The following is a 21,425-nucleotide window of genomic DNA, read 5'->3' as shown; positions in this document are numbered from 1 at the left end:
AGTTTTGCTGCCATTTAATATTAATATCTTACATTAATTTTTTAGAGACAAAAGACCATCTCTCATGAAAGAAACAAAAATTGTACTATATATTTAGCAAAAAAAAAAAAAAATTGTAATATATTTGCATCAATTTTTGGTATTGTAGTCTATTACATAATTGTAAAGTTTGATGTAAAATTTAATATTTTTAAAATATAAAAAAATATATATATAAATAGTTTATCTATAACTAAATATATTAATAAAATAATAAAAGTAACATGAAAATTAATAATAAAATTGTGCATTTATGGTAATACAAATTTTATATCATAGCAAATAATATGTCAAATTTAGCACAATATTTTCTATGTGTCAAATTTACAATACATTTTTCTTAATAGATAAGTTTTATTTTAATTTTGCATCACTTATTTATATTTTTATTGAAGATAGTTATCATCTTCATCGATCAATTTACTTAAAAAATAATATAAAAATCAAGACATTAATTTTTTTATTCTAAGTTATTACTTGTTTTGAACCACCAATAGCATGTACATTTATGTTCAAATTTTCAAATATTTTGCTTTAAAGGTTTTTTTTTTTGAAACCATTTTCTTTTAGGATTTAATAATACTAAAAGAATACTTTTTAATTCCCAAATTAATAAGAAATTGACACTTCAATTTCGAACCAATAGTACGGATCCAACAAAAAAGTAGCAAAACTTTGTATTTATGTCACTAAGTGCTAATAATGTCCCTATATTATGCTCTTTATTAATATTTTTTCATATGTAAAATACTATCAAATTCATCATAAAAAATCAAACATAATAATGGTTTTCTCTCTTTCAACCTTGATCCATCCTCAACTTCATCCCATCCTTCTAAAAATGACATTTTTTGACACCTTTCTCTTCTTTGTAATTACTTCAAAACCTCTCAAAATGTTATCATAAATTAATTAGTGTTATAATAAGTAGTTAATTAATAATGTATATTTATGTATGTATAGGTGATACACATGGTGGATAGGGTTGGAATATGGCACAAACTACCTGTGATAATAGGAATAGCATACTTGGGAATTAGGAGACACTTACACCAGCGTTACAATCTCTTCCATGTCGGGAAAATGACCGGAAAAGAGTCTGATGTTAAGGAAATTTGGTACCGAACGGCCGACGGAAAATGCAATTTTCAACAAGATGATCTTATTGGGAGTCAAGGAACCTTTTTTGGTCGTAATATGCCTCCTTCTACTTCACCATATGGGGTAAGTACATTTTTAGATGAAAATATTTTGTGAGAGAAAAACTATTAAGTATGTTTAAATCGAATATATTTTGTATGAGAATGATTAGCAATTTTTATAAAAAATAATAATTATAATATTAAAATATAGAGAAACTGATATTTAATTATAATAATAGTGAAATAATAATTTGTATCAATGTATTTTCCTACTTATAAGAGGCAACATTAGAACTATCTTATATGGAATATTATTATTTTCAATTAAAATATTGAGATTCGATACTAAATTATACTATTATAATAGTGACATCTCATTAGTGTTTTGAGCTCCGAAAAAATTACATGAAGAAAAAAAAAAATAGCTAGAAACCAGGTCGGGCCCTGATTATAGACGGACTAGGCTTGTGCCTAGGACCCACTTAGCCCATGAGCCCCAATTTTTTTTAAAATTACACATTTTCTTACTGATTTTGAAAAATATCATATTTTTTTTTTAAAAAAAAATAAAAGTCTAAATATGTATATTTTTCATGGCTCACAATATTGGTTGTAATGGTAATGTTTTATATGTTATGTTCTCTCATGATGTTATAAATTTATTTATATTATCAAAGGTGTTGGATCCTCATCCTTCATTAGTGGCTTCAAAGCTTTTGGAAAGGAAGAAATTTAAAGATAATGGAAAACAATTCAACATGATAGCTTGTTCTTGGATACAATTTATGATTCATGATTGGGTTGATCATTTGGAAGATACTAACCAGGTAATTAAGATAAATTAATTAACATTATTTTATTTAATTTTGTATATTGACCTATTTAATCAATTAATTAAATTAAAATTTACAAGAGATTTTTGAAAAACAGATGGAAATAATTGGAGTTGGTGAAGAAGAAAATATTGCTAGTAATGGATGTCCTCTAAAGTCATTTAAGTTCTTTAAGACCAAAAAAGTTCCCACATTCACACCTCAAATAAATTTTGGATGCTTGAACACAAGAACTCCTTGGTGGTAAGTAATTAACTTATAATTAATAATGAGATTACTCTTTCATTAGTTTATTAATATTCACTAAAATATTGCATATAATAATATAATAGTTCATATTACACAAATTTGTTGTTGTTGTTGATATTGCTTACTTCATACAATATTCCTCTTACCATTTTGAAGATTGGTTGGGTTTTTGATTTTAATTTTATCTTCTTAAGAAGTTTTTTTTTTTTTTTTTTTTTTCGAGAAAGTTATTAAAATTAACTTCTATTAAAAGTGATTTTTAGTGCTGAAAGCTAAAATTTATTAATTATCCAAACAACAATAGCAGTGCTTTCAAGCTTAAAAACAGCTTTTAAAAGCACAACCAACCAAGATCATTACAGACTATATTTTTATAATGTTACTTTGCGAAGTAATTTTTTTTGTTATTTTTTTTTTTGGCGAAGTTTCAAATAAGGTTTCGAGAATTTTTGACAGATTATCAGAAGTGTTTGAAACATTATTTTATAAATTAAAAACTCATTGAGAAATATTTTTCTCATATAAATTGTAATTAAGTTTCGAGTAGTATATTTTTAATAGGGATGGGAGTGTAGTGTATGGGAACAACAACGAGGGCATGAGAAGAGTAAGGAGTTTCAAAGATGGAAAATTGAAGATCTCGAAAGACATGCTTCTCGAGCATGACGAGAAAGGCATTCCGATATCTGGCGATGTTCGGAATTGCTGGGCAGGTTTTTCTCTCCTACAAGTTTTATTTGTCAAAGAACACAATGTTGTTTGTGATATGTTGAAAGTAAGCCAATCTTTTTATTTTTCATAATTATTGCTTGATTTGTTGATTTTTCTTTTCTTATTAATTTACATTAGTTTAGCTAATAATTTACTATTATTTTTAGGAACATAATCCAAAATTAGATGATGAGAATCTCTATAGACATGCAAGACTAGTGGTTTCAGCAGTCATTGCTAAAGTTCATACAATAGATTGGACTATTGAACTATTGAAGACTGATACTCTTCTCGCTGGCATGAGAATTAACTGGTAAAACCTTTATTATTATTAGAGTAATTTACAGCGTAAATACTTAAGTTTAATTTTAGGTTGTAATTTAATTTTTGACGGTATTAATAATTAAGTTATACTTCTAGAATTTTTACAGGTACCTGACTATTAAATGTCAAGTTATTATTCACATATGTATTGTTTTCTAATTGATATATTTAAATTAATTTATCAATAAAAATGTAATGGCATGGACTTATCAGGGACTGCCATGTGACCATTGACTTAACACTTAACGATTAAGTACTTACGAAAGTTTTAAAAATATAACTTATGTATTTATCAGTAAGCGGGAGTTAAATTTAAGTATTTATGTCGTAAATTATTCTTATTATTATTATGAATCATGATATGACAGTTGTTTAATTTGTGTTCAAACCATCATATCCGTTAAAAATTGTCATTTTGTGTTAATTTTGTAGTAGTGATTTTATTTATGTCATCTTGTGATATACTAATATTGTTATTTTTTTTTTCACTTGTATTTTGTAGGTATGGATTATTGGGGAAGAGAATTAAAGACATGTTTGGGCATATTTGTGGACCATTACTAAGTGGATTGGTTGGTCTAAAGAAGCCTAGAGATCATGGAATTCCTTATTCACTAACTGAGGAGTTTGTGAGTGTTTATAGAATGCATTCACTTTTACCTGAAAAATTCATCCTTAGGGACATCAAGTCTACACCTTCAAAACTCAAATCCCCTCCTATAATAGAAGAGTACTATACTTTTCTCCATCTCTCTTTCTCTCTTCTCGATCTTTATTATATAATATTAGAGTACTATATTTAATATTTTATTATTATATATAAAATTATCATAAAAAAATATTAATTGTATTTTTTGCTCTAAAGGTCTCAGTTGGTTTAAGACTGACTTATCGTTAACTATATACAAAGTAAAACTTTGCAATAATGTTCGACACTATTAATATTTAATAACAATGTTCTTCTCTATTAGGTTATAAAAGTAACTATAATAGAATCATTTGTAAAAGTTGTGAGAAAATAAATAAATATTGCCTAATTCACTAAATTTAACATATGTAGGATTCCAATGGAGGAAATGATAGGCAAGGAAGGAGAGAAAAGACTATCAAAGATTGGGTTGGAGCAAATGTTGGTGTCATTAGGTCATCAAGCTTGTGGAGAACTCTCACTATGGAACTACCCAACATGGATGAGAAATCTCATTGCACATGATATCAATGGAGAAGATAGACCACAACCAATTGACATGGCTGCCTTAGAAAGTAAATCTCTACTTCATAGTGATACTATTCATACACTAAGCTTCATTCTTTTTTGGACACATGTTTTAGCTAAATACCAATTTAAACCATTGTTTTTTAAAAATGATTTTTCTTATACTTGATTCGAAAATTAGATTGCAAAAGTTTTTTAAATTTGTTTCGGTCATAATATTTTTTAATATGATCTCGTACAGATTAATAGATTAATGCTCGTACCAAAATCACATGTTTTCCAAGTATGACCCTATAATTTTTAACATTTAAAAAAATAATTATTTTGGATCATATATTTTAGTTAAATACCAATTTAAACCATTGTTTTTTTAAAAAATTGATTTTTTCTACAGTTTATTCTAAAAATTAGATTACAAAAGTTCTTTGAATCTGATTCGGTCAAAATATTTTTAAATATAATCTCGTACAGATTAATGATCATACCAGAATACGTGTTTTTCAAGTATGACCTTGTAAATAAAGCCTAATAATAAAAGTATTTTTGACTATAATATAGAGGGTTCAATCACTTATTTTAGAAAAAAGTAGAGGATCCAAACATTTATGATCACTATTTTTTTAAGATAATGTCTATTTATTTGATTTTTTTGCTTCTTTGCCTAGTAGTTTGTAATTGTTAAAATTTGTTTGGCAATTATAGTTTATAGAGATAGAGAGAGAGGAGTTGCAAGGTACAATGAGTTCAGAAGAAACTTACTAATGGTTCCAATTACCAAGTGGGAAGATTTAACATGTGATGAGGAAGCCATTGAAGCACTTAATGAAGTTTATGGAGATGATGTTGAAAAGCTTGATTTGCTTGTTGGTTTACATGCAGAAAAGAAAATAAAAGGCTTTGCAATAAGTGAAACATCTTTCTTTATCTTTCTACTCATTGCATCAAGGTAAGTAATAATAATAAATTATATGGTAAATATTATTTTGCACCCTGTATTTTACAAAAGTTACTAATTGGATTATATGTTTTATTAAATGATAAAATAGATCTTGTATTTTCTAAAATTGTACAAATAGGACCTTGAATTGATTTTTTATCAAAATAAAACTTAATAATAATCTGATCTAGAGATGTTATGACAAAACTGGTTACATTTTCTATATTTGTTCGTGTTAGAATTTGTCTTAAAGTTGTTTATATTATTAAATAATTTTTTGGAAAAATAAACTCAAGGTCCTATATTTACTATTTTAAAAAATACAGAGTCCATTTTGTCATATAACAAAACAGAGAATCCAATTAATAACTTTTGCAAAACACAGGATCCAAAATGGTACTTACCCTAAATTATAACTCATATTCCATTTGAGATCATGTTGTGTATAATAATGTTTAATTTGCATGTTTAATTAGGAGGTTAGAGGCTGATCGTTTTTTCACATCAAATTTCAACATGGAAACATACACAAAAGAAGGGTTTGAATGGGTTAACAAAACTGAGTCCTTAAAAGATGTGATTGATAGGCATTTTCCCAACATGACAAAGAAATGGATGTGCTCTTCTAGTGCTTTTTCAGTGTGGGATTCTCTCTCAATTCCTAATTACATACCCTTATATATGCGACTACCTACTTAGTTTTACTCGGTTGTTATGAGAAATGTTAAAGAGTATCTATGGTGCCTGCACTTAATCATAATTAGTTGAGGATATTCTATATATTTATTAAAGTAAAATAAGTAAGATTGATATTAAGTTGCACCGATAACTATATTATCTTACAAGGGTACTAGGTACTATGTGTGCTCTTTAGTAATTTATCGTTTTAATGAGATATTTTTTACGTTATTTAGTTGTCAAATTATAATTTTATCATTTTGTATAAATTATTTAAAATTAAAATCATAAATACACGATGAATATATATTACATGGAATATACATTATTAGTTAATCTATAGATGTGTAGGTTTGTGAGAAAGTTGAGGCAAAATTTTGGTTAGAGAATAATATGGAGACTATTATAAAATGATAGGTGTAAAATTGGTAGAATAATTGAAAAAAGAGGTAAGTATAATAAATTTTGAAAGAGGGGTAAAAATTAAAAACATCAATTCAAAAGAAGTATGTAGTGTAATTTCTTTGATAACAAGATGCCCCAATTGGCCCTCACATTGAATGGACCTTAAGAAAATAAAAATTATTAGACCTTTTATTAAAAACAATATGTAGTATTTTTAAAAAACTAATATAGTATAGGTAAATTAATCTTTAAAATATTTTTGTAAGCCCACGAGTTGAGTAGACTTTAAGATTTTTAGGCATAAGATTAACCCGCCTTAATTCCGAAAGTTAGAAAGAACACAATATGATTTTTTTTTAATGAGGTAAACTTTATTTAAATGTATAATATGAAAATTTTATCTCATAGGATTAGTTAATAAAAATAAAAATAATATGTATCTTAACTCTCTTTGGAGAAAAAATTAAAGTTTTTCGATCCTAAATTTATAGTGATCGAAGGTTGTCTTTTTTCTCTGGCCAGGCATGCGGTTGTATTTTGCTAGTGCAATTTGATTTTTGCTATTGGGATTAGCCTTGACTATGTGACATAATTTTGAGCATTTTCATATTGTCTTTGTGATATAGTTTTGAGCGTTTTCACATTGTCTCCATGATATATTTTTGAGTGTTTTAATATTGTCTATGTGACACGATTTTGATTTGTTTTATTTCGTTGTTGGTTCTTATTTGTTTTTCGATATCTTGTCATCAAATCGTTATTAGTAGTTGGAAATAATAAGTTCTCTGCGACTGAAAGTATTGTTAGTAGTACAGTTACGTATTTTACACAATAGTTAAATGCTCAAATTATGAGATTAAATAAACCTGTTGTAATAATTTCTGTTGTAACTTTTGAGCGATGAATAAAATAAAATATAAATATTTTTAAGGTTATGCTATAATTTCTTTCATTTTATTCTAAAAGATCTGAGAATTAGTAGACTATTATTTTAGTTGATTTTCATTAATAAAATTTCATTATTTATTAAAAGAAAAAAATCTGAGTGTAGAATGACTGTTTTATCCTTCAGCAATCTCAAAAACCAAAAATGGTATGAGGCAGCTGATAAAGTACACGTGGCCGTTTCCCATTGGTTAACAACAGAGCACCTGTTACTGTTCTCTTGTCTTTTTTAGTCCTCTCCGCCAATTTCTATTCTTCCCGCCATTTTCTCTAATCAAAACCTTCTCTCTCTCTTTCTCCATTCCCAAATCAGTAGCAGCAAAGCATCCAAAGCCAAAAATGGGTATCAAAGATCTTCTCAGATTCATGAAACCTTACATTGAACCCATTCACATCAAGAAATATGCTGGAAAACGAGTTGGTATTGATGCATATTCATGGCTTCACAAAGGAGGTATTTTTTTTTTTTTATGTATTTTCTTGTTATTTTATTATAATTTCCTTTCTGGGTTTGTGTTAGAAGATCGAAATAATTCAAAATACATGAGAAAGATTTTATTTTTATTTTTGGTTTTTTTTTTTTTGTTTGGCAGCATATTCTTGTAGTATGGAGCTGTGTTTAAACTCAGATGGTGAGAAGAAATTGAGATACATTGATTACTTTATGCATAGAATCAATTTACTTCGACATCATAAGATAACTCCAGTGGTTGTTTTTGATGGTGGTAACGTACCTTGTAAATCTACAACTGAGCAAGACCGCCATAGGTATGTTGTTGTCAATATAAACCACTTCAGTGATTTTGATTGTGTTTATGTTTATGTGATTTTGATTGTTGTGTATTTGAATGGTTTAGGAGAAGAATAAGTAATCACGATATAGCAATGGCGAAGCTTAGAGAAGGGAATGTTAGTGCAGCTACTGAGTTCTTTCAGGTAGGTAATATGGCTTAATTTCCCCATTTTTGTGGAACTTGCAATTGATGTGTTTAGATGGGTTTTACATAATGTTCTTATAGGATGTAGTGTGTACTTAAGTCCTTCTAAGTTAGCTTTGATTTAAAATTATGCACACTATGTTAGAGTGTGGTGTTTTACACATAAAATGTAAAAATTTTGAACATTTCATAAATATCATGGGTCACTTTCACTAATCAACCCCCATATCGCGAGCCCCAAAAGAAAAACATTATAAAGAACATGGGTTACTTCACTGATCACTAATTAGCTTTTAGATGGAACCTGACGATACATGCTATATGAAGTTGGATGTTATTCATTCTGATTGCTGTTGTGTAATGTTGTTGAGTATGACTGACCTATTGTCTTCAATTTTCACTTGTAGAAAGCCATAAGTGTTACTCCACAAATGGCATATCAGCTGATACAGGTAAAGTTCCCACATTCGTTTGACATTATATGTTTTCTCTTTGGCGGTTGAAAGTCCATTTTCTTCCTTCAAACTTGACTTGGTTTGGTTCACTACTAATTCCTGCACTGATGAACTTTTAGATTTTGAGATCAGAGAATATCGAATTCGTGGTGGCTCCATATGAGGCTGATGCACAATTAGCATACTTATCCAATCTTGAGCCAGAACAAGGTGGAATTTCAGCAGTGATTACAGAGGATAGTGATCTTATAGCATATGGTTGCGAAGCTGTAAGAACTTTCTCTACCTTAACTTCTTTAACTTCTGTTTTAGCTTCAAGGATTGAAAAAGTTCTTCTAGGAGTATTTGGATGAAAAATAAAGAGTCATTTTTTAATTCAGAAGTCCAATTGGGAGAAGCTGGGATTTGTAATTTCTCCCAAAAGGATTCTTGAGAAGTTATTTTTAAAATTTGAATAATTTATCTTCTTCCTAATTTACCCATAAAATATCTTTTTTCAATGATATCCAAACATTTGAAAAGAACTTTTAAATAAAAAAAAATCTTTATATAATAACTAACTATCCATACAATTGTTAAAATAAGACATATTTTTTACTTAGTTTATACTTTTAGCTATAAACAAAAGTAAAAACTTAGCCAAACGGACGGGGCCTTAATTTTGTTGTTAATAGATGCTTTGAATTAGTTGGTTATTCTCTTGTCGTTAAATTTTCACTACTTGTTATCAAATTTCTAATCTTGTATTGCTGTGATTTGTAATTCCACATTGCTTGGCAACAGATTTTATTCAAGATGGATCGATATGGCAATGGAGAAGAAATACTACTAGATAATGTTTTCAATTCTAAGAAGGGTTGTACACCTTCCTTCCAAAATTTTGATAAGGAGTTGTTAACTGGTTAGTTTGGATCTTCTTTGTACTTGTATCAGTTGAGAAAAGTTTCAAATTCATTGTTAATCATATTGTTGTGAAACAACAAGAATATGTCAAAAACTAAAGTATGATAAAGAAAAATCTCTTTTGATTTTGCAAGAATAAGAGCATAGCTCACTGGTCTTTGTATGAACAATTGACTTGTACTCCCTTTGTTATCCATTATTTTACAGGTATGTGTGTTTTAGCTGGGTGTGATTTCCTACCTTCTGTTCCTAGAATTGGGATTGCGAAATCGTATGCTATTGTATCTAAGTATCGGAACCTAGACCGTGTGAGTGCATTCTATTCACTCCTTTGAATTTCAGCAGATTTAGTTGATTGTCCAACTAAAACTCCTTTAATTTTTTGTGCATATCTCCCTCTTAGTAATGCCTGCATAGTTTAACCTTGTTGTCTTATCTCAACTTTTGATAAGAAAGTTGAAAGGGATATTGGCGGCTAAACCCCCCAAACTTTGGGGTTTGTGACAGTTAACCACCAAAACTCAAATTTTGGCGGCTAAACTACCTGAACTCCACTTCCGTTTTGTTCTGCACACCTCCGTCCAAGAATCACAGTTAAGTGCCACGGTGGACTGTCCACGTGTACACACTTGTACACGTGGCAAGTTTTTAGTGGCCCACGTAATATTAATTTTGAAAAATAATTATAAATATTAAAAAAAATTAAAAAAACAGAAAAAAATATTTTAAAAAATTATTATAAATATTTAAAAATTATAAAAAATAAATAAATTATAAAAAAAATATTTTGTTTTTTTTTTCTTTTTTTCTTTCCTTTTCTTTTTTTTTTTTCTTTTCTTCTTCTTCTTCTTCTTTTCCTGCGTGCAAGACCAAAACCCCCAACCAAAATCCTAGCCCTCCTCTTCTTCTTTTCTTCACTCTCCCTCAGAGCTCTCTCTCTCTCCTTCTCTGGCAGCCACACGTTGAGATCGACAAACCCCCCCACCCAGTACCCAGAAACCCCACCCCGATTCATCCCAACCCCATTTCTGCAAATCCACCCATCTCGCTTCAAACACCACCCCGCCGTACTCTTTTACCGTCGGGATCGTCATTCTCACTTCAAACCCCATTTCTGCAAATCCTCCAGTTGGACCCCGAGAATCTCTTCTCTACTCCCAAATGGAAAATGACTCGACATTTGAAGATGCTTAACCCCTTGGTGTAAGGAGGCAGCAGATTAAACGATTCAAAGAGCGGAGTTTTTTGATTCTTCTTCTTCTCCTTGGCGCTCTTCAATGGCGCCTTCCTAGTCCACGGCCTAGGCATGGTCGGCAGCGCAAAGGGAGAGAACGCCGGTTCTCGAATATGCGATTGGAGGAGGGTTCTGGGGTTTTCTCTGACGAGAAGGAGGAGGAGGGTATTTGGAAATCGGGATTGGAGGTGAAGGAGGAGAAGAGTTGGATGGAATTTCATTTCGGGGAGGTATTGAAGGTAGTGAGGAGAAGAGGTTGTGACCATCGCCTTGTAAAAAGGGGCAAAGGGAGGAGACGATAGAGAGAAAGAGAGCTGGGATTTTCTGCAGAAAAAGAAGAAGAAAGAAGAAGAAGAAGAAGAAGAAGAAAGAAGAAGAAGAAGAAAAAAAAAAATTATTTTTAAAATTTTTTTAAATTTAAAAAAAAAGTAAAAAAGAAAAAAAAAATATTTTAATTTTTTTTTTCTAATTTTTTTAATTTTTTTTAATATTTATAATTATTTTTTAAAATTAATATTACGTGGGCCACTAAAAACTTGCCACGTGTACAAGTGTGTACACGTGGACAGTCCACCGTGGCACTTAACTGTGATTCTTGGACGGAGGTGTGCAGAACAAAACGGAAGTGGAGTTCAGGTAGTTTAGCCGCCAAAATTTGAGTTTTGGTGGTTAACTGTCACAAACCCAAAAGTTTGGGGGGTTTAGCCGCCAATATCCCAAGTTGAAATGCATTAGAAACTTCTTGTTAAAGTTATTTCGTGAGAAATTCATAAGGGCATTAGTGGTGCCCAACACCACCATGAGGTGTCATACTGCAATTGATGTTATTAAGTTTTCGGTCCTAATTATTATGAAAAACTGCTAACTATGTTTAGTGAAAATTCTAAAGACAGAGTGAAAAACAGAGTAACACAGGGACTCAAGCTTTAGCAAAACATTACCTCTGAATGAGGTTTCATTACATTATATATAGGCATTAGTTTCAAGAGTACAAGAGTGAATAACAGAAACTGTTAAAGAGTTATAACAAAAAACTAACTCTGAACAAATAACAGAAAAACTAATTCTTAACTAACTGCCTAAACTAACTGTTGACTATCATCCCCCCTCAAACGAAATGGGGTGGACACAACTTTGAGTTTGCTGCGAAGATATTTAAACCGTTCTTTAGGAAGAGCCTTGGTAAATATATCTGCAACTTGGTCAACAGTAGGGACATAGCGCACATCAAGCTCCTTGTTTAGTATTTGGTCTCTAACAAAGTGCTGGTCAATCTCTATGTGCTTACACCTAGCATGAAAAATCGGATTAGCAGCCAAAGCGGCTGCACCTTGATTATCGACCCATATCACAGGAGCAGTATGTAAAGTGACTTGTAATTCGGAAAGCAAAGAGCGAAGCCACATGATTTCAGCTGCAGTGTTGGCTAAAGCACGGAATTCAGACTCTGTTGAGGATCGGGCTACAACCTGTTGCTTTTTAGCAGACCAGGAGATTAAATTAGACCCAAGAAAGATGGCATAACCACCAGTAGAACGTCTGTCATCGATGCAGCTTGCCCAGTCTGCATCAGAGTAGGCTGCAATGGTCATGGTGTCCACTGGTTTAAGAAGAATACCATCTGAAATAGTGCCTTTCAAAAAACGGAGAAGCCTCTTGCATGCCTCCCAGTGAACATGTGTAGGAGCATGAATAAATTGAGACAATTTATTTATGATGTAGGCCACATCAGGCCGAGTGAGGGTTAAGTACTGCAGAGCACCCAAGGTGCTGCGATATAGGGTGACATCTTCAAAAGGAACACCTTCAGCAAGTGACAATTTGTGTGCAGTAGAGGTAGGATTAGCACAACTTTTAGCTCCTTCCATATTGACACGAGTGAGAAGGTCTGTTATATACTTGGTCTGAGACAAATAAAAACCCTCATTGGTTCTATGAAGTTCGACACCAAGAAAATAATGCACCTGACCTAGATCTTTAAGTGAAAAGGCAGAGTTTAGATCACGAATAAGTTTCTGAATAAGAGCAGCATTAGGACCTGTAACAAGTATATCGTCTACATATACTAAGAGAATTACCAGATCAGGACCCGTGCCATAGACAAACAGTGACGTATCAGCTTTTGAGGCAACAAATCCCCAACCAAATAGTGTAGACTTGAGTTTATCGTTCCAAGCGCGAGGGGCCTGCTTCAAGCCATACAAGGCTTTATGAAGTTTACACACATGTGTGGGTTTGGTGGGATCCTCAAAGCCTTGAGGCTGAGTCATATAAACTGTCTCATGTAAAGTTCCATTTAAAAAGGCATTTGCAACATCTAGTTGCCTAATTTCCCACTGAAATGAAATAGCCAGAGTAAGAACCAATCGAACAGTAACCGGCTTAACCACGGGACTGAAGGTATCTTCAAAATCTATGCCAGGTTTTTGGAGATATCCTTTAGCCACCAGGCGAGATTTCAATCTATCGAGAGTCCCATTAGCATTGAGCTTCACCCTGTGAACCCACTTATTACCTATAAGGTGCATATGTGGTTCATAGGGTACGAGAGTCCAAGTGCCTTGAGAAATAAGGGCTTTAAATTCTTTGTTCATAGAACCAAACCACCCAGGGTGTTTGAGTGCAGCCTTGAGAGACTTTGGCTCTGTGGGAAGCAGAGATTCAAGCAAAGGATGCTTGGTAGCCATGTATGCTTTGGGTTTAAAAATCCCTCTTTGTGATCGAGTGACCATAGGGTGAGTTCTGTGTGGAACTTGTGATGCAGGGGCATGTGCAGGCACAGTAGCTTCAGGAACTGGGCTCACACCAGTAGCTTCAGGAACTGGGCTCACACCAGTAGCTTCAGGAACATGAGCATGAGAGATTGGAGGTGTCGACACTACTGGAGGAGAAGCTTCCTGAACACCTGATGTTGTAGCAACAGGATAAGGCAAAGAGGAGTCATTGAAATCTCCAGAGTTGGTAGCACTGAGGTTGTGCAACTGGTGCTCATCACAGATAGGCTCAGCAGCATAGTCAGAAGATGTTGCAGATGCAGTAACAGCAGGATTAGCAACATTGCAATTGTGATTAGTGTCGACAGGAGAAAAATTAGTGGAAAATTGAGCAGTAGGAAAGTGATTTGAGGAAGATGATACCTGTGTTGCAGAGATGGCACGGAGAGCAGGATAGACAAGCTCATTGAAAATAACATTGCGAGCTATAAACATTCTCTTAGTGAGACTTTCACACAGGTAACCTTTGTGCTTGGGAGAATACCCCAAAAATATGCATTCCTCTGATCTGAAATCAAGCTTGTGGTGATTATATGGTCGCAAATGGGGATAACAGGCACAACCAAAAGATTTGAGAATGCCATAATCAGGAGTTTGTTGGAACAAACATTCATAAGGACTGAGAAAATTCAGAACTGGTGTAGGCATTCGATTGATAGCATGTGTGGCACATTGGAAAGCATGCCACCAATAAGTCATATCTAACCCAGATTGAGCAAGAAGAGTAAGGCCTGTCTCTGTGATGTGCCTGTGTTTTCTTTCAACTCTCCCATTCTGTTCATGAGTGTGTGGGCAAGAATGCTGAAACCAAATACCCTGATCTTTAAGAAATCTGTCAAAGACTCGAAACTCACCCCCTCCATCAGCCTGAACCCGTTTAATAGGAAGATTAAACTGTTTTTCCACCAAACTTTTGAACTGAATGAAGAGTTCGAAAGCTTGAGATTTGACTGTCATAGGGAATATCCAAGAGAATCGGCTAAAATCATCAACAAAAACAATATAGTATTTGTAATTATCTTTTGAAGCAACATGAGAGGCTCCCCATACATCCGTATGAATGAGCTCAAGAGGTTGATTGGCTCGAGAATTGGACAAAGGAAAAGGAAGGCGATGACTCTTCCCTTTTTGACATGCACTGCAGAACTGTAAGTTCTTGAGAGAGTGAGGAATGCTTGATTGTGTCAAGATTTTAGAAAGAATATGGGGGGCAGGGTGCCCTAGCTTACAGTGCCACAAGTTAATGTCATTAGCAGTATTAATAGGAGAATTAGACAAAAAACAGTGTGTATTATTGATATTGTCAATATTACAAGACTTTGGAGTACTTGAAATTTTACACAGAGAACAAGAACAAGAAATAGGACACTGTTGTGATACACAAGAGTATGGAATTTCAGCTAAATGACATTGAATAGAGGTATTGGACAGACTCGAGCCTTCATCACCAAGGAGATACAAGCCATCTTTAAGTTGTCCTTTGAGCAGAACAGCCCCCGTTTGCTTGTCCTTAACAAAACAACAGGTTTTGTGAAACTCAAGAAAGACATTATTATCATTAGTAAGCTTTGAAACACTCACAAGATTTTTAGTGATAGAAGGCACTTGTAAAACAGAGTTTAATAGCAAAGGAGATGAGTTTTTGGATGAAAGAAAGGCTTTACCAATATGAGAAATGATGAGCTTCTTACCATCACCTACAGCTACAGATTCTGAACCAGAGTAGGGAGTGGTGGTATCAAGTGGTGCTTCATTATAGGAGATGTGGTGTGTAGCCCCTGTATCTACATACCAACCTTGATCATCTCCAAAGTCAGGTACATTTTGAGCCACAAAGGCAGTGGGATCGTAATCAAGGATCTGTTCTGTGAGGTTAGCTTGAGGCTGAGGATTCCCTATGACAGATTTAGGAGTCACCCAATTCTTGTCAAAACGATAGTGACAAGTGGGGGCTGTGTGACCATATCGCATGCAAACTTGACACAATGGTCTGTTGGGATTGGAAGACCTTTGATGATGAGAGAAGTGAGGACCACGAGAAGGAAATCGTGATGAATCAGTGGCCTGTCCCCTGCCAGCATTGTGATAAGGCCTGGAATTACCATTTCGAGAGCCAAATGTGAGATTGGCTGCCATTTTACTGGAGAGATCTAGCATGGTGGTGTGGCGTTCAAGCCGTGTTTCATGAGAAAGAAGCAAGGCTTGAACTTCTTCGAGCGAGAGATCGTCACTGCGAGTGGTGATGCCAGACACCACAGAGTCGAACTCAGGTCCAAGACCATTGAGAAGATGTAAAACAAGATCAAGATCAGAAATCGGATGGCCAGCAACAGCAAGAGAATCACACAAGATTTTGATCTTATCGACATAATCAGAGATCGATTGGTTACCTTTCTGAATGTTCGACAATTGACTCTTGAGCTGCAACAATCGAGCCTTTGATTGACTAGAGAACTTCTGTTCAAGAGCAGTCCAGACAGCATTAGAACTCGTGTAGCTAGCCACAGTACCCAGGATACCTTCGGTCATGGAGGATCGGAGCCAAGAAAGGAGGAGCTGATCTTTCTTGCGCCATTGTTGATACGCTGGGTTCGAATTGCCATTGAGGAGAACTTTCGGAGGGGACTGATTGGTGAGAAGAATTTCATCGAGCTCATGGCCGATGACAGTAGGAAGAACCTGAGATTTCCAGGCCAGAAAATTGGTGCGATCAAGCTTGATCGTGAGAGAAGAAGTTAAAGAATGAGAGAATGGATTCCAAGACGACGTTGCCGGAGCTTGAGGATCGGAAATACCAGCTGGAGACGAGTTGTCACCAGAAGAAGCCATGGACACCAGTCCTTGGCTCTGATACCATGAAAATTCTAAAGACAGAGTGAAAAACAGAGTAACACAGGGACTCAAGCTTTAGCAAAACATTACCTCTGAATGAGGTTTCATTACATTATATATAGGCATTAGTTTCAAGAGTACAAGAGTGAATAACAGAAAAAGAGTTATAACAGAAAACTAACTCTGAACAAATAACAGAAAAACTAATTCTTAACTAACTGCCTAAACTAACTGTTGACTATCATTTAGCAATACTCTTTCATTGTGTAAACATTTTCATGAGGGCTTTTAGTCGGGGTGGGATTTAGTGAAAGGTAGGAGATGATGGAGTGGAATTATTATGAAATACTGCTAACTATTTGTAAGGCGCTACCTCGTGGTATGTTTAGCAATGTTCTTTGATTGTGTAAACATTTTCATGAGCGCTTTTAGCCGGGGTGGGATTCAGTGAAAGGTAGGAGATGATGGAGTGGAATTATTATGAAGATCTATTAACCATTCGTAAGGCGCTACCTCGTGGTATTGTTTAGCAATGTTCTTTGATTGTGTAAACACTTTCATGAGGGCTTTTAGCCGGGGTGGGATTCAGTAAAAGATAGGAGATGATGGAGTGGAATTATTATGAAAAATTGCTAACTATTCGTAAAGCGCTACCTCGTAGTATTGTTTAGCAATGTTCTTTGATTGTGTAAACATTTTCATGAGGACTTTTAGCTGGGGTGGGATTTAGTGAAAGGTAGGAGATGATGGAGTTGAATTATTATGAAAACTGCTAACCATTTGTAAGGCGCTATCTTATGCTGTTGTTTAGCAATATGCTCTTTCATCGTGTAAACATTTTCATGAGGGCTTTTAGCCGGGGTGGGATTAGTGATGGAGTGGAATTGTAGTGTGCTTTGCCTTGAGCTTTCGAGAGTTTTCTTGGTTCCTCGAACATGGGTTATCTCTTTAAATTGTCCTTTCAATTTCAGCAATAATATTCCATATTTAAGCCTACTGTTTCTCAGCTTGGTGTTTCTCTAAGTTTGGTAACTATCATACCAATGTTTAATTCCTTTAATTGGTCTTTAAGAAACTGCATTTTGCAATTTGGAAGAGAAACAAAATCTTAATATATCTAATCCCAAATTCACTGGCATTTTACTGGATGATGAAGTGTGTACCATTTAGACAATGGTTGATATTTTTCTCAAATAAATGAGTGCTTTATGCAGACAATGATGTTCCGTGCTTACATTCTAATCTGATGTTTGCAGGTTTTATCTGTTTTAAAACTTGAGAAGGGATCCCAAATGCCTGAAGATTACCCGAAATCTTTTAGAGAAGCAGTAGCAGTTTTCCAGCATGCTCAAATGTCAGTACTTTATTCCACATATGGACTCAATTGTTATATAGCATTAGTAGTGTTACAATATTCTGAGCTTTGATTATTTCCATACAGATATGATGTTGACATGAAAATGCTCAAGCATATGAAACCTCTTTCGGAAAAGCTTCTGCAGTCTCTAGATGGAGAGCTCGATTTCCTGGGACCGTATCCTTCTCTATTTTTACACTTGAAAACGTCAATCTCTGTTCTAAAATGCTTGAACTTGATTTTTCATTGACCATCACCTTCATAACTCGAGAGTGAGAGATATCTCAAATAGTCAGGCATGTGGTTTGCTTCCAAAACGTCTGAGGTTCGAGTCCCTCCCAGGTACTTGGATAGCAAATACTATGTTTTTTTAGTCTCCAAATATTGTAGGCTTAAGTGGGGAGCTTAGTTTCAAATCAAAGAAATATGACCTTCCTCAAAGTTGTATTTGCTTGTTCCTAGCAATCTAAAGACTAGGAGATTGTGTTTTCGCCCCAAGATTCTTAGATTCTGTTTGGCTGAGCTTCTACTTTCTTCTTTTAGCTTCTCAGGAAGCTCTTTTCGAGAAAGCTACTGAAACTGATTTCTAAAAGAGTTCTGAAACTCACTGGTTAGCCAACCAATAACAGAATTGCTTTTGGAGCTTCGAAAGCTCAACCAACCAGGGCCTAGGAAAAGATCATTTCATAACATTAGTGTCTCTTATTCTTTTGATTCCCTTGACCAATATTTGGGTGGACTTAGTGAACTCCCTCCATCAATAGCTACAGCAATTGCAGAAGGAAAAATGGATCCAATTAGTATGGAAGCCTTTGATCGTATCCCAAGTTCGAAATCTCATACAGCTCCTATTAGGATCCAAACTTCAGGTCAGCCACCAAGAGTTGAGGCTCCTATGGTGTCTGCAAGAGAAAGTTGCTTTGTCACTTTTTCCAAGAAAGCCAAACAGGTTGACAATACAGGCAAGTTTAACTAACCTTTTCTTTATGGTTTCTTAAATTCCAACATTGTCTTGATATGCATGTTCTCCACCACTTACATGCATATACACTATAAAAAGTATGCTCTAATATCACCTCAAAATAGTTACTATTTTTTTGCTCAATCTTGAACTGTTAAATCATAAATGGCCAATTTTAATCGGATAATATCATATAAAGAATTATAAGGTTCTATCTTAAAACTAATTGGTCATAAATAGAGATACTCGTGAGAGCTGCATTCATGCATTACATTTATCTGCTAACATCATAATGTTTCGGCCACGTGTTGGGCTCCATTCATCGAACTTGTTAGGCCGTAAATTCACCTTAACTTCGACACTAGTATGGTATTGTCTGTTTTGGCACCTTCCCAACCCGCCTCGAGTAGGTGAATACTATATATTTTAAGGCAATTCTTGTCTATTCTTCCGTTATGAGACTTGGGTTGATACCCAATACCACACAAAATGGAAAACTAATTTCTCTTCTTTAACTTCTTCAACTTAAAAACTTTAATACAAACTGTGAACTTGTTTGGTGATTTTTCTTGCTTTATTGTATATGGTATTACTGAAGTTAAATTCTAGAGCCATTTTTACCTTAAGTTATATCAACATGCTTGTATATTGACATTTTTCTGTTTGTTTATATTGACAGAAAACCACAATAAAGTTCTAAATGAAAGAAATTGCACCAACAAAATTGAAGCCCTTCAAAAATTAGTAGTGCCATCATCAACAATTCAAGAAACTTTAGTTACTACTTCTACTACAATGGAAATTACCAAAAGCCCTTTGAAATTGAAGGTTCCCAACAACAATCCATTCAAGAGAAAAAATTTGGACCAAACTCAAACTCATTCAAATCAAAGAAAGTACCAAAATTCAGATTCAACCCATGTTGAAGATGTTGAAGTATCAACTATGATCTCTTGTGATGATAAATTATCTTTATCAGAAGAAGTTGTTGAAAGTGTTGTTGCTTGTAGGAAAAGAAAACTAGAAGAAACAACCCCATGTTGTGTAATTATCAGTGAAGAAATTTCTGGGGTGACCCAAGTGGAGAATTCAGAGGTTTTTGAATCCCAAGAAAGTGTTAAGTTAAAGATAAATAATAATAGTGGCATGAAAAATAAGATGAGTGTTGGAAAAAAGAAAGGGGGAGCTATTAAGACACTAAAGAATAGTAGTTCCAATAGTTTAGATAGTAAAAAGAGTAGTATTTTAAACTTCTTTTCTCGTGTTTAGTAACTAGTAACTAGTAGTAGTAACTAGTAACCCAATTTTGCTTTGTATAATGTTACTACAATTTTTTTTGGACTTTTTGGATGTTTTGACATAATTTTTCCATTGAAAAAGATTGGAGAAATTGGGAGGATTAGGGTAAATGTACTTTTGAAGAGAGATTTTGTGATCTCGATTTCGGTAGGGATGTTAATATAGTCGACGGTTATGGATACTAATTTGCTTTGAAAAAGAAAGATAATAGCTGTTCAAAGAGAAAAATATTTAATTGTGGGACAAGGTCTTCTTATGTGCAAAAGATTGGGATATTTTGCCATTATCCTTAGAATTTGTTAGTACTTTTAGAAATTAGAGAAGTTTAATATGGAAATCTTGAAACATAATGGGACACTCTATGTCTATTGTCTACACATGATTTGTATTAGTATCATAGAGAAATGCTAAGAGCATCTCATCTTTAATGGTAGTAACTCCAATCAATGCTTAAAATCTTCACATACTATCAAAATATAATATTTTCTTTTCTTTCATTTACATTATTTTTAACAATCTTTGTTTTAAAAATATTCATTTGTAAAAATTAATAAATAATATTATATTATATTATATTATTTAATATATATTAAATGATTACATTTTATTAACTTATGATAAAAAAAATAATAAAAAAGAAAGAAAGAAAAGATAATAAGGTTACTATTTTTAAGTATTTTTATAGTAAGGGTAGCATAGCATCTATTAAAAGATTTTTAAAGCTATTTATTAGAGATACTCTAAAAGGTATAAGTAATGATTAATGTTATATTGCTATTAGTATAATTAGATATTAGATTTTACATAATATAATTTAATAACTATTATAAAATATTATTAATCAATTAATACTGTTAAAAATAAAGTATTTCTACCTAAACATAGCAATGATTTATTTCAAAAATAAAAAATTGAAAAAATAGCATGTATATGTAAGATTATATGATCACATCTATACATGAATTGGTTGATATATGTGATTATTTTGAATTGGTATTTGTTTATACTTTCTAGAAAACTCAATATAATGATAAGAACAAATATAAATATTTATTTATTTTTATTTTTTTAAAAAGAAGTAACAACACAACTTTTGCTGGGTCAATTCACACTCCAACTTTTTGCAAAAGATAAATTAAATTTATTTGATAGGGTAAATTCAAATATTCAAACAAGTGTTTTATATATGCTTA

At 33.1% G+C, this 21,425-nt stretch overlaps 2 protein-coding genes across 3 annotated transcripts; both read left to right on the top strand.

The window, feature by feature from the left end:
- Positions 1–762: 762 nt before the first annotated feature.
- Positions 763–6,292, top strand: LOC115711497 (alpha-dioxygenase 2). 2 transcript variants are annotated; one of them, XM_061112977.1, is made up of 10 exons: positions 763–910; positions 1,003–1,263; positions 1,859–2,008; positions 2,112–2,257; positions 2,825–3,038; positions 3,142–3,287; positions 3,801–4,028; positions 4,359–4,561; positions 5,394–5,460; positions 5,928–6,292. In XM_061112977.1, exons 1-10 carry the CDS (start codon positions 824–826, stop codon positions 6,148–6,150), a joined length of 1,725 nt encoding a protein of 574 aa, XP_060968960.1. In that variant the 5' UTR covers positions 763–823; the 3' UTR covers positions 6,151–6,292. The 2 variants fall into 2 exon arrangements, with proteins under 2 accessions (XP_060968960.1, XP_060968959.1); XM_061112976.1 differs by having other exon boundaries at positions 5,217–5,460.
- Positions 6,293–6,684: 392 nt separating this feature from the next.
- LOC115708922 (exonuclease 1) lies at positions 6,685–20,417 on the top strand. The gene is made up of 11 exons (XM_030636947.2): positions 6,685–7,933; positions 8,073–8,247; positions 8,337–8,415; positions 8,825–8,869; positions 8,992–9,141; positions 9,656–9,773; positions 9,983–10,083; positions 17,872–17,969; positions 18,057–18,149; positions 18,717–18,934; positions 19,613–20,417. Exons 1-11 carry the CDS (start codon positions 7,819–7,821, stop codon positions 20,200–20,202), a joined length of 1,782 nt encoding a protein of 593 aa, XP_030492807.2. The 5' UTR covers positions 6,685–7,818; the 3' UTR covers positions 20,203–20,417.
- The last annotated feature ends 1,008 nt before the right edge of the window (positions 20,418–21,425 follow it).

Source organism: Cannabis sativa, chromosome 3 (assembly GCF_029168945.1).
Source record: "Cannabis sativa cultivar Pink pepper isolate KNU-18-1 chromosome 3, ASM2916894v1, whole genome shotgun sequence".
Lineage (NCBI taxonomy): Eukaryota > Viridiplantae > Streptophyta > Magnoliopsida > Rosales > Cannabaceae > Cannabis > Cannabis sativa.
This window is presented reverse-complemented; position numbering and strand designations above follow the sequence as displayed.

Excerpts from the sequence above, each read along its gene's own strand:
- LOC115711497 (XM_061112976.1), top strand. The coding sequence starts at position 824 with ATGGTTTTCTCTCTTTCAACCTTGATCCATCCTCAACTTCATCCCATC. Across the intron at positions 1,264-1,858 it reads CTTCTACTTCACCATATGGG|GTGTTGGATCCTCATCCTTC; the intron begins GTAAGTACATTT and ends ATATTATCAAAG. Across the intron at positions 3,039-3,141 it reads TTGTTTGTGATATGTTGAAA|GAACATAATCCAAAATTAGA; the intron begins GTAAGCCAATCT and ends TATTATTTTTAG.
- LOC115708922 (XM_030636947.2), top strand. The coding sequence starts at position 7,819 with ATGGGTATCAAAGATCTTCTCAGATTCATGAAACCTTACATTGAACCC. Across the intron at positions 7,934-8,072 it reads TTCATGGCTTCACAAAGGAG|CATATTCTTGTAGTATGGAG; the intron begins GTATTTTTTTTT and ends TTTGTTTGGCAG. Across the intron at positions 8,248-8,336 it reads ACTGAGCAAGACCGCCATAG|GAGAAGAATAAGTAATCACG; the intron begins GTATGTTGTTGT and ends TGAATGGTTTAG.